Source organism: Anolis sagrei, chromosome 5 (assembly GCF_037176765.1).
Source record: "Anolis sagrei isolate rAnoSag1 chromosome 5, rAnoSag1.mat, whole genome shotgun sequence".
Taxonomy (NCBI): domain Eukaryota; kingdom Metazoa; phylum Chordata; class Lepidosauria; order Squamata; family Dactyloidae; genus Anolis; species Anolis sagrei.
The window spans coordinates 31,343,301-31,361,621 of record NC_090025.1 but is presented as its reverse complement, the minus strand read 5'-3'; the positions used below and the strand labels follow the sequence as shown (position 1 = coordinate 31,361,621).

At 43.3% G+C, this 18,321-nt stretch overlaps 1 protein-coding gene across 2 annotated transcripts in view; it reads left to right on the top strand.

The window, feature by feature from the left end:
* Positions 1–3,848: 3,848 nt before the first annotated feature.
* The window catches only part of ELOVL6 (ELOVL fatty acid elongase 6), a 100,094-nt gene continuing 85,621 nt past the window's right edge, over positions 3,849–18,321 (top strand). The window contains exon 1 of one of the 2 annotated variants that reach the window (XM_060779088.2): positions 3,849–4,190. In XM_060779088.2, the coding sequence (XP_060635071.1) occupies positions 4,102–4,190 (89 nt within the window). In that variant the 5' untranslated portion in view covers positions 3,849–4,101. Of the gene's footprint in view, positions 4,191–4,398; positions 4,482–18,321 lie in introns of those variants that run through there. The other variant, XM_060779089.2, reaches the window with a different exon arrangement.

Below are 18,321 nucleotides of genomic sequence, written 5' to 3'. Positions count from 1 at the left end.
GCAGTAAATCTCACATCTGAGTGTGCACTCATATAACACAGTTCAAAGCAGATAATATCGGATTGTCTGCCTTGATATTCTGGGATATAGGGTTGTGTGGAAGGGCCCTCAGATAACCCAGTTCAAAGGAAATATTTTGGGATTTTCCGCCTTGATATTCTGGAATATAGGGTTGTGTGGAAGGGCCCTCAGATAACCCAGTTCAAAGCAGGTAATGTGGGATTTTCTGCCTTGTTATTCTGGGATATAGGGTTGTGTGGAAGGGCCCTCAGATAACTCAGTTCAAAGCAGATATTGTGGGATTTTCTGCCTTAATATTCTGGGATATAAGGTTGTATGGAAGGGCCCTCAGATAACCCAGTTCAAAGGAAATATTTTGGGATTTTCCGCCTTGATATTCTGGAATATAGGGTTGTGTGGAAGGGCCCTCAAATAACCTAGTTCAAAGCAAATATTATGGGATTTCCTGCTTTGATATTCTGGGATATAGGACTGTGTGGAAGGGCCCTCAGATGACCCAGTTCAAAGCAGATATTATGGGATTTTCTGCCTTGATATTCCGAGATATAGGGTTGTGTGGGAGGGCTCTCGGATAACCCAGTTCAAAGCAGATATTGGGGGAATTTCTGCCTTGAGAGCTGGCTGAGGCTTCTAATGGAGGCCACTTAAGTTATAATTACTTTTCTAGGGGGTCTGGGCCTCCACATGTTCTCTTGGGCTAGTCCCGAGAGAATGTCTGGACACTCACCCCAGAAAGTGCACGCTTTTTGGAGTGGGTGTGGACAGGCCCCCAGAAACATCAGCTTTTGTACAGTGGGTGCTTCTAAGATAAAGGCCTGTCTGGATCTGGCCTTGGATAACCCAGTTCAAAGCAGATATTATGGGAGTTCCTGTCTAGATATTCTGGGATATGGGGCTGTGTGGAAGGACCCTCAGATAACCCAGTTCAAAACAGATATTGTGGGATTTCCTGCCTTGATATTCCGGGATATAGTGTTGTTTAGGAGGGCCCTCGGATAACCCAGTTCAAAGCATATATTGTGGGATTTCCTGCCTTGATATTCTGGGATATAGGGCTGTGTGGGAGAACCCTCAGATAACCCAGTTCAAAGCAGGTAATGTGGGATTTTCTGCCTTGTTATTCTGGGATATAGGGTTGTGTGGAAGGGCCCTCAGATAACTCAGTTCAAAGCAGATATTGTGGGATTTTCTGCCTTAATATTCTGGGATATAAGGTTGTATGGAAGGGCCCTCAGATAACCCAGTTCAAAGGAAATATTTTGGGATTTTCCGCCTTGATATTCTGGAATATAGGGTTGTGTGGAAGGGCCCTCAGATAACCCAGTTCAAAGCAGGTAATGTGGGATTTTCTGCCTTGTTATTCTGGGATATAGGGTTGTGTGGAAGGGCCCTCAAATAACCTAGTTCAAAGCAAATATTATGGGATTTCCTGCTTTGATATTCTGGGATATAGTCTTGTGTAGAAGGGCCCTCGGATAACCCAAGTCAAAGCAGATATTGTGGGATTTTCTGTCTTGATATTCTGGGATATGGACCTGTGTGGAAGGTCCGTCAGATAACCCAGTTCAAAGCATATATAGTGGGATTTCCTGCCTTGATATTCCGGGATATAGGGTTGTGTGGGAGGGCTCTCGGATAACCCAGTTCAAAGCAGATATTGGGGGAATTTCTGCCTTGAGAGCTGGCTGAGGCTTCTAATGGAGGCCACTTAAGTTATAATTACTTTTCTAGGGGGTCTGGGCCTCCACATGTTCTCTTGGGCTAGTCCCGAGAGAATGTCTGGACACTCACCCCAGAAAGTGCACGCTTTTTGGAGTGGGTGTGGACAGGCCCCCAGAAACATCAGCTTTTGTACAGTGGGTGCTTCTAAGATAAAGGCCTGTCTGGATCTGGCCTTGGATAACCCAGTTCAAAGCAGATATTATGGGAGTTCCTGTCTAGATATTCTGGGATATGGGGCTGTGTGGAAGGACCCTCAGATAACCCAGTTCAAAACAGATATTGTGGGATTTCCTGCCTTGATATTCCGGGATATAGTGTTGTTTAGGAGGGCCCTCGGATAACCCAGTTCAAAGCATATATTGTGGGATTTCCTGCCTTGATATTCTGGGATATAGGGCTGTGTGGGAGAACCCTCAGATAACCCAGTTCAAAGCAGGTAATGTGGGATTTTCTGCCTTGTTATTCTGGGATATAGGGTTGTGTGGAAGGGCCCTCAGATAACTCAGTTCAAAGCAGATATTGTGGGATTTTCTGCCTTAATATTCTGGGATATAAGGTTGTATGGAAGGGCCCTCAGATAACCCAGTTCAAAGGAAATATTTTGGGATTTTCCGCCTTGATATTCTGGAATATAGGGTTGTGTGGAAGGGCCCTCAGATAACCCAGTTCAAAGCAGGTAATGTGGGATTTTCTGCCTTGTTATTCTGGGATATAGGGTTGTGTGGAAGGGCCCTCAAATAACCTAGTTCAAAGCAAATATTATGGGATTTCCTGCTTTGATATTCTGGGATATAGTCTTGTGTAGAAGGGCCCTCGGATAACCCAAGTCAAAGCAGATATTGTGGGATTTTCTGTCTTGATATTCTGGGATATGGACCTGTGTGGAAGGTCCGTCAGATAACCCAGTTCAAAGCATATATAGTGGGATTTCCTGCCTTGATATTCCGGGATATAGGGTTGTGTGGGAGGGCTCTCGGATAACCCAGTTCAAAGCAGATATTGGGGGAATTTCTGCCTTGAGAGCTGGCTGAGGCTTCTAATGGAGGCCACTTAAGTTATAATTACTTTTCTAGGGGGTCTGGGCCTCCACATGTTCTCTTGGGCTAGTCCCGAGAGAATGTCTGGACACTCACCCCAGAAAGTGCACGCTTTTTGGAGTGGGTGTGGACAGGCCCCCAGAAACATCAGCTTTTGTACAGTGGGTGCTTCTAAGATAAAGGCCTGTCTGGATCTGGCCTTGGATAACCCAGTTCAAAGCAGATATTATGGGAGTTCCTGTCTAGATATTCTGGGATATGGGGCTGTGTGGAAGGACCCTCAGATAACCCAGTTCAAAACAGATATTGTGGGATTTCCTGCCTTGATATTCCGGGATATAGTGTTGTTTAGGAGGGCCCTCGGATAACCCAGTTCAAAGCATATATTGTGGGATTTCCTGCCTTGATATTCTGGGATATAGGGCTGTGTGGGAGAACCCTCAGATAACCCAGTTCAAAGCAAATATTGTGGGATTTTCTGCCCTAATATTTAGGGATATAGGGCTGTGCGGAAGGGCCTTCAGATAACTCAGTTCAAAGCAGATATTGGGGGATTTTCTGCCTTGATATTCTGGGATATAGGCTTGTGTGGAAGGGCCCTCGGATAACCCAATTCAAAGCAGATATTGTGGGATTTCCTGCCTTGATATTCTGGGATATAGTCTTGTGTAGAAGGGCCCTCGGATAACCCAAGTCAAAGCAGATATTGTGGGATTTTCTGTCTTGATATTCTGGGATATGGACCTGTGTGGAAGGTCCGTCAGATAACCCAGTTCAAAGCATATATAGTGGGATTTCCTGCCTTGATATTCCGGGATATAGGGTTGTGTGGGAGGGCCCTCAGATAACCCAGTTCAAAGCAGATATTGTGGGATTTCCTGCCTTGATATTCTGGGATATAGGACTGTGTGGTAGGGCCCTCTGATAACCCAGTTCTGGGATATAGGACTATGTGGCTGGGCCCTGGGGCTTGTGAAGCTCAATATCCTTTGGAAGCCTAGTGGTGTAGGTGCACTCTAGGAGAGGCCAAGGTGATAGGAGGGGCACTAGGACCGCAGCGCCTCCCTTTCCCGCCCAGGGTGGATTGCAGAAGCCGAGAGGAGGAGAGATCTCCAGACACGAGAGGAGGTTATAGGAAGAGGAGAGGAAAAAGCAATGCCACAACGAGGAGAGAGCTGAGAGAGAGAGAGAAAGAGAGAGAGAGCGCGGGAGAGCGAAGCAGAGGAGGGGGGAAATCCACAGTGCAAGAAGCCGCTCTCCCCCAGAGCCTGATCTGTTCCACCCAGGCGCAGGCGAAGCATTCCCCTCCAAGATCGGTCCAATGAACATGTCAGTGTTGACTTTGCAAGAATACGAATTCGAGAAGCAGTTCAACGAGAATGAAGCCATTCAGTGGATGCAAGAGAACTGGTAAGATGGGGATGGGGCAGGTGGTGGTGGAGATGGTGATGATGATGATGGAGAAGGCTCGGTCCGGACTCCTTGGGCGTGTGCGCATGGGTGCCTTCTCCCTGTCTTTCCAGGGCATGGCTTCCGAAGATGGGGAGGGAGGGAGAAAGGGGAGGATGGAGAGGAGCAGCCCAGAGGATGCGAGGGGGAAAGAATACAATGATCTATAAGGTGTCGAAGGAGGAGGAGAGACGGGATCTTCTCCTTTCGCGCCCCAATGGTTGCGTATGTGCGCAGGTTTGCAGATCACGGGTAGGTAGGTGGTGTTCCCCCTCCTCCTTGATGTGAATGAGCCTAGTGTTAGAAGGCCGAACAAGCCCGCCACTGTTCGGGGGAGGAGAAGAGCAGGAGGAGGCACATCCAGGCGCCCGTTGTTTATTTCGGTCCAAAATTATATAAGAACCCGAGGAAAGCATACCCCAATTCAGGAGCCCTGGGATGCCTCCTGCTCTCCAGCCTTCTCGGCATCTTTGGGGGCATCTGTACTGTAGAATGGATGCGGTTTGGCACAGCTTAAACCGCCATACTATACGAGCATGGGAGTTGTAGCTTTGAAAGGTCTTTGGGTGTAGAATGAATGAATGGGTTTTGACACCTCTTGAACTGCCAAGGCTCAGTGTTGGGGGATCTACTACAATGACACCGCCAAAGCCACCATACTATGCGAGCATGGGAGTTGTAGTTTTGAAAGGTCTTTGGCCTTCTCTTTGGGTGAAGAATGAATGGGTTTTGACACCTCTTGAACTGCCAAGGCTCAGTGTTGTGGGATCCTGGCTGTTGTGGTTTGGTAAGACAGGGAAGGAGAAAGACTGTGTGAAACTACAACTCCCAGGGCTCCATAGCATTGAGACAGGGCAGTTTACAGTGTTGTCAAACTGCATTCCACCTATAGTGTAGATGTACCCTTTGAGGTCTTCTTGGGGGTATCTTTGAGCCCTCCTGGTTCACTAAAGTGGTGTCAAACTACATCCCTTCTACAGTATAGATGCACCTTTTGAGGTCTTCTTGGGAGTATCTTTAAGTCCTCCTGGGGCACTAAAGTGTTGTCAAACTGAATCCCTTTTACTGTGCAGATGTACCCTTTGAGGTCTTCTTGAGGGTATCTTTGAGTCCTCCTGGGGCACTAAAGTGTTGTCAAACTGAATCCCTTTTACAGTGTAGATGCACCTTTTGAGGTCTTCTTGGGAGCATATTTGAGCCCTCCTGGGGCACTAAGCATTGTTAAACTGCATTCCTTCTATAGTCTTCTTGGGGGTATCTTTGAGTCCTCCTGGGGCACTAAAGTGGTGTCAAACTGCATCCCTTCTACATTGTAGATGTGCCCTTTGAGGTCTTCTTGGGAGTATATTTGAGCCCTCCTGGGGCACTCCACGTAAGGTTCACTGTTAGGAGAGTAAGCATTTCTTTTTTTCATTTAAAAAAAATAATTCCAAAATTTTCATCTTGTTAGTTCTGCATACATTTCATAATAATAATAATAATAATAATAATAATAATCCAGAAAGTCATTGTAATATTTCATTACATTTGTAAGAGATGCAAAAATAATATTCCAGAAATATAAGATATTGGAATACTTCATCATATTCAGGGTGTGTGTGTGTATATATGGATATAGATAGATAGATAGACAGACAGACAGACAGACGGACGTCTAACAGGATGAAAGATCCCAATATCTTATAATTGTGGATTATGTTTATATCTGAAGTAGATCCCTGTCTATATATAGAGAGTGAGACAGGTGGGGATGCCCAGTATATCTATATATATCTATGGAGAGGGGAGATCCCTCTATCTATCTATCTATCTATCTATCTATCTATCTATCTATATTTATATCTATGGAGAAGGGGACTCCTGTATGTGTGTGCATATGATGTATTTGTGTGTGTGTGTATGTATATCTATATATATATATATAGAGAGAGAGAGAGAGCTGTGTGTATGAATATATATATCTAATCTATCTATAGTTATATCTATGGAGAGGAGGACTCCTGTATATGTGTGTGTTTGTGTTTATATATATTTTTATATATTTATATTCTATCTATCTACCTATCTATCTTTATATCTATGGGGAGGGGGACTCCTGTATATATGTGTGTGTGTATGTATATATATGTGTGTGTGTGTGTGTGTTTGTGTTATATTCTATCTATCTGTCTATCTATATATCTATGGAGGAACTCCTGTATGTCTGTGTCTGTGTCTCCATGTATATAGATATACAAGGTGTATGTGTGTGTGTATATATATATATCTCTGTGTGTTTATTCTATCTATCTATATCTACATCTAGTATCTATCTATCTATCTATCTATATTTATATCTATGGAGAGGGGGACTTCTGTATGTGTGTGTGTGTGTCCATGTATATAGATATACAGGGTGTATGTGTGTGTATATATATATCTCTGTGTGTTTATTCTATCTATCTATCTATCTATCTATCTATCTATCTATGTCTATCTATCTATATTTATATCTATGGAGAGGGGGACTTCTGTATGTGTGTGTGTGTCCATGTATATAGATATACAGGGTGTATGTGTGTGTATATATATCTCTCTGTGTGTTTATTCTATCTATCTATCTATGTCTATCTATCTATATTTATATCTATGGAGAGGGGGACTTCTGTTTGTATGTGTGTGTCTCCATGTATATAGATATACAGGGTATATGTGTGTGTATATGTGTGTATGTGTGTATTCTATCTATCTATCTATCTATCTATCTATCTATCTATCTATCTTTATATCTATGGAGACGGGACTCCAGTATGTGTGTGTGTGTATCTCCATATATAGATATACAGGGTGTGTGTGTGTGTGTGTCTATATAAATACACACATATACATGCCTATACATGTATACACACACCTGCATAAACATATAGACACAGGGCTCTCCTTCTCCACCCTGTATTTCTTTTCGCTTGCTAGCAACGGATGGCACAAGGTTGTTTGGCTCCGCCTTATATAGTCTAGAATCGTCAGGTGCCCTTCAACGTATGGCGGCTTCCTCCCTCCCCCCCCCCTTCCCTCCTTCCTTCCCCAGCCATTTCCTCCCCAGTTTGAATCATGGCATGGCCTTTGCTTTGCAATGCCACCCTCTTTGGTATCTATTGGGGTCAGTGGAGTTTAGCATCAGGTGAGCAGGACCACCGCCGGTGGCTTTTCCCACTTGATGGCGTGATCCAGAAAGAGGGGAGGGGAGGGGAGGGGAGGGGCGGGGGAGCGAGGCGGGGGCCTCTCTCTCTCTCTCTCTCTCTCTCTCTCCCCGCCATGAATGGAGCCGGGCGGCGAGACTTTTGTCTTCCCAGCCAGGGCCACCCCACGCCCTCCTGGGCGAATCAATGGCAGGCGGGGAGAGGCAACATGAGGTGACGCGCCGGCAGCTGCGTGTTGCAGGGCTTAAGGCGAGGAGGGGCGGGGGCTCGGCCCCGGAACCCAGGTTTGAATGGCCATGAAGAACAGCATGGCCATGAAGAACTCAAGAGCGGCCCATGCCTCTGCGCATGAGCAGAGAGCATCGCTGCCTCCCCTCTCGTCATCGCCTAGGATCCAGTATCCCAGGCACTGAACCCGGATTTTAAAAGGGGGATTAGTGGGAGGGGAGCTCTCCAAGGCACCCCCTCTCAAACCATCTTCTTGGCGGGTGCATCTACATCAGGCATGGGCAAACTCCAGCCCTCCAAGTGTTTTGGACTTCAACTCCCACCATTTCTAACAGCCAGTGGGCTGTCCAAGGCTTTCTGGGTTTCTGTGAGTTTTCCCGAACTGTTTTTCTATGTTCCAGAAGCATTCTCTCCTGACGTTTCACCCACATCTATGGCAGGCATCCTTAGAGGTTGAGGGGTCTGTTGGAAACTAGGCAAGTGAGGTTTATATATCTGTGGAATGTCCAAGGTAGTTTGAGGCAAGTGTGAATGTTGCAGTTGGCCACCTTGGTTAGCACTGAATGGCCCATCGGCATCAAAGCCTGGCTGGTTGCTGCCTTGGGGAATCCTTTGTTGAGAGGTGTTAGCTGGCCCTGATTGATTCTTGTCTGGAATTCCCATGCCTTGTGAATGTTACTCTTCATTTACTCTCCTGATTTTAGAGTTTTTAAATACATAGGGACCACCAAATGCAGCGATGCCCAAACACAAATCAAAGAACATAAAAGGCATTGCAGCCTACTTCAGTCAGAGAAGTTCTCTTCTCTCCCTCGTCCGAGAAGGATAGTCTTCCAGGATCAGTGCACTGGTGGTGGGTCTGTATGTGACTGTGGAGCCCTATTCTTGATCTGCATCTTCTCCTGCAGTGAGGGCATTGCTTTCCAGATGGAAGGCAGTCCTGGTCGGGGTTGGCTTGACGCGCCTTCCTCTTGGCACGTTTCTCTCTTTCACCCTCCATTTGTGCCTCTTCAAATTCTACAGCACTGCTGATCACAGCGGACCTCCAGCTGGAGTGCTCAAGGGCCAGGGCTTCCTAGTTCTCAGTGTCTGTGCCAGAGTTTTTAAGGTTGGCTTTAAGACCATCTTTAAATCTCTTTTCCTGCCCACCAACATTCAGAGAAGTTAGCCATAGCTGAACACCGCTTTGAGTCCCCCTCGGGGTGAGAAAAGCGGTATACAAATACTGTAAATGAACCAACCTGGACACAGCATATTATCTGAGAACACAGAAATTCTGGACCACTATGTCAGATTACATAGAGAAGGCACTGGAATCCACAAACATGTGGAAAATTTCATCAGAAAGGAGGAAACCATGAAAATGAACAAAATATGCCTACCAGTATTTTTTAAAAAAACCCTCCAAAATCAAGACAATAAAGAAAGAGCAAGACTCAAAAAGCAGGGGAACTCCAGGCAAGAATCAATCAGGCCCCTAACACCTTCCAACAAAGGATTCTCCCAGGCAGCAACCAACCAGGCTTTGAAGCTGCAAAGCCATTAAATGCTCGTCAAGGTGGCCAATTGCAAAATTCACACTTGCCTCAAATAGACAAGAGTTCTTTCTCCCACCTTGGACAATCTGCAGATATATAAACCTTCTTTGCCTAGTTTCCAACAGACCCCTCAACGTTTGAGGATGCCTGCCATAGATGTGGGCAAAATGTCAGAAGAGAATGCTTCTGGAACATGGACATAGAGCCCAGAAAACTTGTAGCAACCCAGCCAGAAAGCTGTTAGGAATTGTCGGAGTTGAAGTCTAACACTCACAGGGACGAAGTGTGCCCATGCCTGATCTAGATTATAGATATAAGGTAGGGAAGCTGTGTCAATGTTCTCTGCCGCCTTTCATTCCCAGCCTACGTCCAGCCAGTCAGGGTTCAATCTGCCACCTTGCCTTTCTCTAGTAGATTAGGTCTGCCCAGTGTGGCAACCTTGAGGTTGTCTGACTTCCCCTCCTGGGCCCACTTCATTTTCTGGTCCAAACTTTCAGGCCAGGGTGGTGGATATGTGTCTGTATGGATGGATCTGGGCCCTCCATCTGAGGATGGGGCCATGGGATATGGTCCCCCTGCTCTGAATGGGGCAGCTGCTTCTATGGGTGCTAGGCAGGTGGCCTGGTGGTCAGTGCTTGACCCCTTTAGACACTTGGCCTCATGGACTGAGACTGGCTGGCAGGCAGCCACTCTCTTAGAGCAGGTTGCCAACTGGGTAAAGAAGGAGGTGTGTAAGGCACAGCCTGCTTGGCTTCTCTCTCTCTCTCTCTTTCTCTCTCTCTCTCTCTCTCTCCCCTCCCCTTTTTTTCTCTCCCCACTCAGACACCTGACATGATCTCCAGTTCAGGTCAAATGGTTACCAAAGGACAAAAACACACACTTTTTAAAAATAGCTATTTCAGTCTGGGAGATTAAAAATTATCTTCTGCATGTCCTTGTGTCTTCCACTGGAGAAACTTTTATTTGCTCATTGCGGTGGCTTTTCTTTCAGGCAAGTAATGCACAGCAAATGTATTTTTTTGAAATCACTGCTATTACATTCTAAGTTTTGACAGAATTGTTACAGCCCTACAGTGTTTATTGTCCTGTACTGGGGAGGGGGGTGGGTGGGATCCCTACCAACCTTACTGCTCACAATTCCCATTCAGCCTAACCTGAAAACATAGGATAATGTTTCATGCCTCTGGTGAAACTCTGGGCTCTGTAAAACCTTGTGCCATGATTATCTTGTTAATGGGTTGCTGTGAGTTTTCTGAGCTATCTGGCCATGATCCAGAAGCATTCTCTCCTGACATTTCACCCACATCTATGGCAGGCATCCTGAAAGGCCATGAGATATATTGGAAACTAAACAAGAGAGGTTTATATATATGTTGAAGTTCCAGGGTGGGAGAAAGATCTCTTGTCTGTTGGAGGCAAGTGTGAATATTGCAATTAATCACCTTGATTAGCATTGCAAAACCTTGCAGCTTCCATCCCTGGCTGCCTGCTGCCTGGGGGAATCCTTTGTTGGGAGGTGTTAGCTTGCCCTGATTGTTTCATGTCTGGAATTCCCCTGTTTTCAGAGTGTTGTTCTTTATTTACTGTCCTGATTTTAGAGCCAGGCCTTGAAGCTGCAAGGCTTTGCAATGCTTATCAAAGTGATTAATTTGCATCCAACAGACAAGAGTTTTTTCTCCCACCCTGGACCTTCAACAGATATATAGGCCCCCTCCACACAACTGAATAAAAACCCACATTATCTGCTTTGAACTGGGATATATGACAGTGTGGCTCAGATAACTCAGTTCAAAGCAGATATTGTGGGTTATTCTGCCTTGATATTCTGGGTTATATGGCTGTGTGGAAGGGCCCATAAACCTCCGTTGTCCAGTTTTCTATATAACTCACAACCTTTGAGGATGCCTGCCATAGATGTGGGAGAAAAATCAGGAGAGAATGCTTCTTGAACATGGCCATACAGCCTGGAAACTCACAGCAACCCAGTAATTCCAGCCATGAATGCTTTCAACACCACATATCTTGTTGATCTTTAAGGTGCCAGAAAATGTTTTTTGTGTGCATTGAATATCATTGCACATAAAGATGTGATGTAGTATGACTTTTCCTCCCACAAAAACCCACACAGCCATATAACCCAGAATATAAAAGCAGAAAATCCCACGATATCTGCTTTGAGCGGGGTTATCTTAGTCCACAGTGCCATATATTCCAGTTCAAAGCAGAAAATGTGGGATTTTATGCAGCTGTGTGGAAGGGGCCCTAGTCTCAGCTACTTTTGCTCCCACTGTTCTTCCCTATGCAGATTTGACCCTACTATTGGATTGGGCAACAGATGGCCTTCCATCTCCCATCAGCCTAACCTAGTCCCAGCGAAAACTGGGAACCGTAGTTCACCAACATCTGAAGAATGACATTTCTCCTCCTCACTAACCAAGATAAACTGAGTCAGAAGAAGGAACCAAACCTCTCCTTTGCCTATGTAGTTCTGCAGGTGGGCCGTGTGTTGGCATGTATTTGTTTAAAAAGGAACACCCTTTTTACACAGTTAACTTTGAAAAGTTCCCTGGTTGAGATGGTGCTCCTGTTGATAAAAAATATACCCCTTCCAAAAAAAAAAAAAAAAGCAAACTCCAGTCACAAGAAATCTACCAAACTAGCAATACCAGATCTGCCTTATCTTTTACAAAAATAGGTCAAAAATCCAGAAGAATATACTAATTAACCTTTGTTGCAAGTAACACAGCAGTAAAGTGTAGCCTGCAATTGCTTGCAGGGCCCTTCCAGACAGTCACTATATCCCAGGATCTGACCCCCCCCCCCCCCAGGTTTTCTGTTTATCCCAGATTATCTGGCAATGCTGACTCATATAATCCAGTTTAAAGCAGAAAACCTGGGATAAAGGGCCTGTCTGGAAGAGTCCGTAGTATATTTCACTAAATACTTTTGATTCATGGTTTCTGGCCCAATTCATTAATAAATTGAAATTATATTTACTTAAAATATTTATATACCATCCCTATGTAGCTTCACTGTTGTTGCATGTTTCACGTGCAAGACTTCAAAGTGGGTATCCTTATTTCCCAATCATAACACTTGAGACATTGTATTTGTAACATTGTCAAAGCAACTTTGTACCCAGAAGAGCAAGATAAATAGTAGGCATGGGAGTTACATTCTGGAATGTCTGAATGGTATGAGGTTGCCTATTTTTAGTTTCTAACACATTCATATAACATGATTGTTATATTCACCCACCCTTCAGTAAGGTTTTCCTTAGGTTCCTAGGTTTTTCCTTATATGTAATAGTAAAAGTCTATGGGCTCAGAGGAAAAGCCTTCATCTGCATTCTTGATGCGAATCATAGAATCATAGAGTTGGAAGAGACCTCGTGGGCCATCCAGTCCAACTCTCTGCCAAGAAGCAGGAAAATAGCATTCAAAGCAACCCCAACTGATGGCCATCCAGCCTCTGCTTAAAAGCCTCCAAAGAAGTAGCCTCCACCACAGTTCAGGGCAGAGAGTTCCACTGCTGAACAGCTCTCACAGTTAGGAAGTTCTTCCTAATGTTCAGGTGGAATCTCCTTTCTTGTAGTTTGAAGTCATTGTTCATCATCCTAGTCTCCAGTGTAGCAGAAAACAAGCCTGCTCCCTCTTTCCTGTGACTTCCCCTCATGTGTTTATATATGGCCACCATGTCTCCTCTTAGCTTTCTCTTCTGCAGGCTAAACATGCCCAGCTCTTTAAGCCACTCCTCATACAGCTTGTTCGCCAGACTGTTTTCAACATTTTAACACACCTGTCTTGATAGTTCTATTACTCTACAGTAGTATGTAATTTTAAATTATGGAATTACTTTATTGAAAAGCAAGTTATTAAATATAATGAGAGCAAAAGTTGTGTTTCAGTGAGTGAATATAAGTATTGGACTTGACTTGCAATGCTCCATTGACTATAATATGTCAGTAGAGCAGTATTTTTCAATATAAAGGTCGAGCGGCAAGTAAACTCAATCAGCTTAAAATAATACTTTATCATTTGTATAAGGATGTCATTTATTTATGTTATGCATATTTATTGCATCACCTCACTATGGATGCCTCTGTTTCTCTGTCTATAATATAAAAATAAGGGCTCATCTACATGAGCAATAAAACCCATACTTATCCTAATTAGACTCCTGGCTATTGTCATGACCTTTTTCCACTTCTGGTGAGTTTCACACATTAAACACCGTTAAATCACCTTTGTCCTGTTTTAGTAAAAGTTGGGAAATACTTCAGTGTTTGAAACCCTATAGTACATGCGGCTTTGGGGTGGTGTGGCCATCTGTATTGTGTGTGATTCAAACTAGTCTGCTGACTACCTTTTCCCTGTACTCATCAAACAAGTGAAAAGGTAAAGATGGTACCAGTGCCACTACAGTTGCTGCTCCATTGTGACCATTGCTGGCATCAGCAGAGATATCTACATAACCATGAAGAAGGCAAGCAGATCAGCTCCTTCTTCTAGTCATGAAGGCACCTATGTTGATGTCAGCACAGCATGTACACAGTGCTTAATAGCTAACAGAGGGCTTCTTGGTCAGCTGAGTGCAACAGTAGTGACCTAAGATGAGGTTACACTCCATTGCAAAGCTAAAGTAGTCTCCGTTCAGTTGGACCATGTAGACTCCAAGTTGCCATTCCAGTGGGTTCAGGAGGGCATGTGTGGAGTCTGGAGCATTTCTGCTTCAGACTGGCTCCAGAATTGCCAGCAACAGCAGACATAGCCTAAGGATTAATTTTTAAAACCTGTGTGAAGATGTAAGATATAAGAATTAGTAGTGGGAAACCCTAATGTTCATTACAAAACCTCTTGTGTGCTTTCATTTGTTGCAGATATTTACCTGCTGGGAGCCCAGAAATGTTAAGCTCTTGCTGTTTAGGTTCATGGGAGAAATTAATGCTTTTGCATTGTTTACTTCTGGCTTCATATATTAGACCAGCATCACGATTTTATCAATTTAGAATTATGTGTTTTGATTAAGCAGCTCCTCAATTTTAATGTTATAGAACAGAACATAATGGAACCAAAGCCCTAAAAATGTTCACTGAATTTCCCTGAAAGTACTGGAAAGATCTAGGAAAGAATTTGGGTAACTTCAGTTTCAGTCTACTTGTTCATTGACTCCAGTAGTGTCTGTGCTAAAGATAAAAAGCCACTGGCCATACATTTATTTTAGACTATAGTTCCCACTATCCTTTGGCATTGGCCAGGTTGGCTAGGGTTTCTGGGAGATGAGGATCAAAAAGAGCTTGATGATGATGATGGTGATTATGATGATGATGATAATGATAATAATAATAATAATAATTTATTTATATTCCACCTTGTCTCCCCAGAGGGACTCAGGGCAAATTCCAACCATAAACGGCAAACATTCAGTGCACAAATACAACAATACATCCATAATAACTAAATTTAGCAACCCAACATATAAACACAAATTATGACTTAACAACTAAAATTATTTTTTTAAAAAAAAAAAAAACACAGCCTGTTATATCAGAAATACGACAAAACATCAAACAGAAGCATCAGTTTCCCAGTTCTTTGGGGGCAAATAGATTGGTCATTGTTCAAGATATCTGTTGAGCTGGTGGGGCAAAAAGGGCACGGATACAGATAGTAGCTATTAGCTAGAGGTATAATGGTAGTATTGCCAACTCCAACTCCTCCTCCTCCTCCTCCTCCTCCTCCTCCAGAATTTAAACAGCTCTCCAAAATTACATGAAGCAATAGAGTCCATTCTCTTGCTTCATGTAATTAATATGAACTCATTAACAACATCTATAGAGCCCTTTATGCCATCCGCCTGCAATAGGTCTTGGGTGATTTGAGAAACTGTGACTGCCTATGGTAGATGATACAAGGGCAAGGAGGAAGGTATTCTCCCTTTCCCTTGTATCATCTACTGTAGGCGACCACTCGTGGCCAAGAATGATTGTCTTCCAAACATAGAGTCTTGACAGTGGGTCTGCAAGTGACTGTAGAGACACATTCTGGATCCACATGATCTGTCATAATGAAGACATAGGTTTCCAGGTGAAAGGCAGTCACAACAAGAGTTCGTTTGATGCTCCTTCCTCTTTACACATGTCTCCCTTTCACCTCTATTTGTGCTTCCTCTGTGTTCCCAAGAGAGATGCTGGATTTTTGAAGGCAATGCTGATGGAATTTTTCCAGAAGTTAAAAGTTAAATTTGTAGATTGTCCATGTTTCACAGGCATACAACAGAGCTCGGATGATGTTATATTTTGATGTTATATTTTGACATCAATTTATACAGCTCTCCAAAATTACATGAAGCAAGAGAGTCCGCTCTCTTGCTTTATGTAATTAATATCAACTCATTAGCAACATCTATAGAACCCTTTATGCCACCCACCTGCAATAGGTCTTGGGTGACTTGAGAAACTGTGACTGCCTATGGTAAATGATACAAGGGCAAGGAGGAAGGTATTCTCCCTTTCCCTTGTATCATCTACTGTAGGTGACCACTTGTGGTCAATAATGATTGTCTTCCAATCATAGAGTCTTGACATTAGGTCTGTAAGTGACTGTAGAGACACATTCTGGATCCACATGATCTGTCATAATGAAGACATAGGTTTCCAGGTGAAAGGCAGTCGCAACAAGGGTTTGTTTGATGCTCCTTCCTCTTTACACATGTCTCCCTTTCACCTCTGTTTGTGCTTCCTCTGTGTTCCCAAGGAATTTGCTGGATTTTTGAAGGCAATGCTGATGGAATTTTTCCAGAAGTTAAAAGTTAAGTTTGTAGATGGTCCATGTTTCACAGGCATACAACAGAGCTCGGATGGTGTTATATTTTGACATCAATGTCATTTTTTTGTGGAGAGGTGACTGCCTAGGTAGTGGAAATGGTCAACATTTTTTAGTATTACACCATTATGCTGTACTACTGGCATTGTAGAGGGCTTGGTTGGTGCAATTTGGTAGAGCCCTTTTGTTTTCTCAATGTAACATGAGAGACCAAGCTTTTCATATGCATCTGCAAAAGTGTTTAAGGTGAACTTGTAGGTCTTCCTCTGAATGAGCCATTATCATCAGTATATTGGAGTTTTATCACAGAGATTGTCATCACCATTAAGGCAGTTAAGGTGAACTTGTATGAAAGAAGTGTCTGTTGTTTTCAAGCTTACTCCTGAATTAAGATGAAACGCCAAAGCTGTCCCTGCTGTGGCTTCAGAGGAATTGAAGCAGCTTTGCTCACAGCATGGCCAAGCCGTCCTTGTGGGATGAATGAGACACAGATATTGTCTCTATCCAAGTTGGCCTTGATTAAACACATAACACCTGGGAGATTGGAGTCAGCAGAATGTGGAGAAGTTACCTTTTTGGACTCCAGGAGTACCTGAGCCAGCATAACCATGGCAAATGCTGTGAGTAGTGGTCCAAAGAAGTAACTTTTAAACATAGATATGTCTCAGCTCTAGGCAATATGTGATGAATTTGAGGTCTAGCCCCATGAAGAGATGCCAGACTAGCACATTCTTTGAATATTCTAGCTTTGAACTGCATCTTGAACTGACTGTAGTCACAAAAATGGCAAATAACTATTTGTACATTCAAATATTTAGGAGTGACCTTAGAAGGGGGAGGAAGAGTCATTGAAAGATTAGTAGTTTGTGTGCTATCCAGCCTCCACAAAATGCCAAGGAACTTAGAATTCTTTTAGGAGCATTTGGATTTGCCAGAATATGCTGAATTAACTAGACCAATGTATGCTTTAATTCATTTGTTTATCTTGGATCGTAGAGATGGAAGGGACCACAAGAGCCATCAGTCTAACCTCCAGCCATGTAGGAACACACAATCAGGCCACTCCCGACAGATCCAGCTGCTGTTTATAAACCTCCAACGAAGATGATAGTTTCATGATTTCATCCTATGAAATCCCAGAATTAGCAATTTAGAGAGGGATGTTTGGAATTCTCAGCATGAGAGCTCTAGTACCTCACCAAACTACAAAACCACATGGAAATTAAAGTTGAATCATAGTGCTTTAACTGTGTAATGTGAAAAGACTCCAGTTAAAAGACAATATCTAACTCCAAATTCAAAATGCATATAAATTAATTCCAAAGGGCTGCAATTGGCAAAATGCTTCAGCTTGCATATCCAATGTCCAGACTGGTAGTGGATTCTGTGAACTGTTGTCCAACCCCTGTGCCCACTTTTTCAAGATCTGCCCAAATAATCCAGCGAGCTTCATAGATAGAAGAAATTTGCATTTGGCAGCATTCTGTGGGTCTGAAAGAAATGTGTGGAGTCAGCATTTCCTTAGGTTGGCAGTGGGATGGAACATGTCATACACAAACAAAACCTGAAATTGGGGGGGGGGGGGGGAGTTGTGAAAAATGTACATTACCTAAAATGCACACATTTAAAATGCTCACAAAGAAACTTTAGTCTGTAAAGCATGTACACAACATGCCTATCTTACAGGAATGTTTACCAAATGCATACGTTGTGTGAGTGTTTGGGGGTGGGGAAAACCACACTGAAAAATCCACTCAATTTTTGTGTGTGGGTGGGAGTGGAGGTTGCAGAACTAGGATTAGAGAAGGATGTTGATAATACTCTGAAACATGGTATAAAACAGACAAGTTTTCACATTTGTAACTTGCTAACTAAAGATATGGCTCTTTCTGACCAAACAGTTTGAATGAATGAATGAATGAATGAATACACAAACAAACATATACACACATACATACGTAATACATACATCAGGTTTTTTAATGGAATGTTCTCTTTACATAAATAAATGCTTTTAGCTGTCACACTTCCATTTAGAAATGTGATTTATATTGTCAAAGTCAGCTACTGATATTAAATGGTATTATTGATGTTAGTGTGTTTTAAAAATGTGGGCGCTCTCTGGAAAAAGTAATGGGTGCTGCTGGATTCATAAATATGTTTTGCAATCACTACAATTACTATCTGATAAAGTCTGTGAAACTTTCCCAACATGTCTGAGAAGCACTCCAGTATGAGCACGCAAGCAGGCAGCTTTTGCGCTCAACAGCGCTTGGCATACTAAAAAGTGTTTGATACATTTTTCAAAAGTTTTGTTATAACA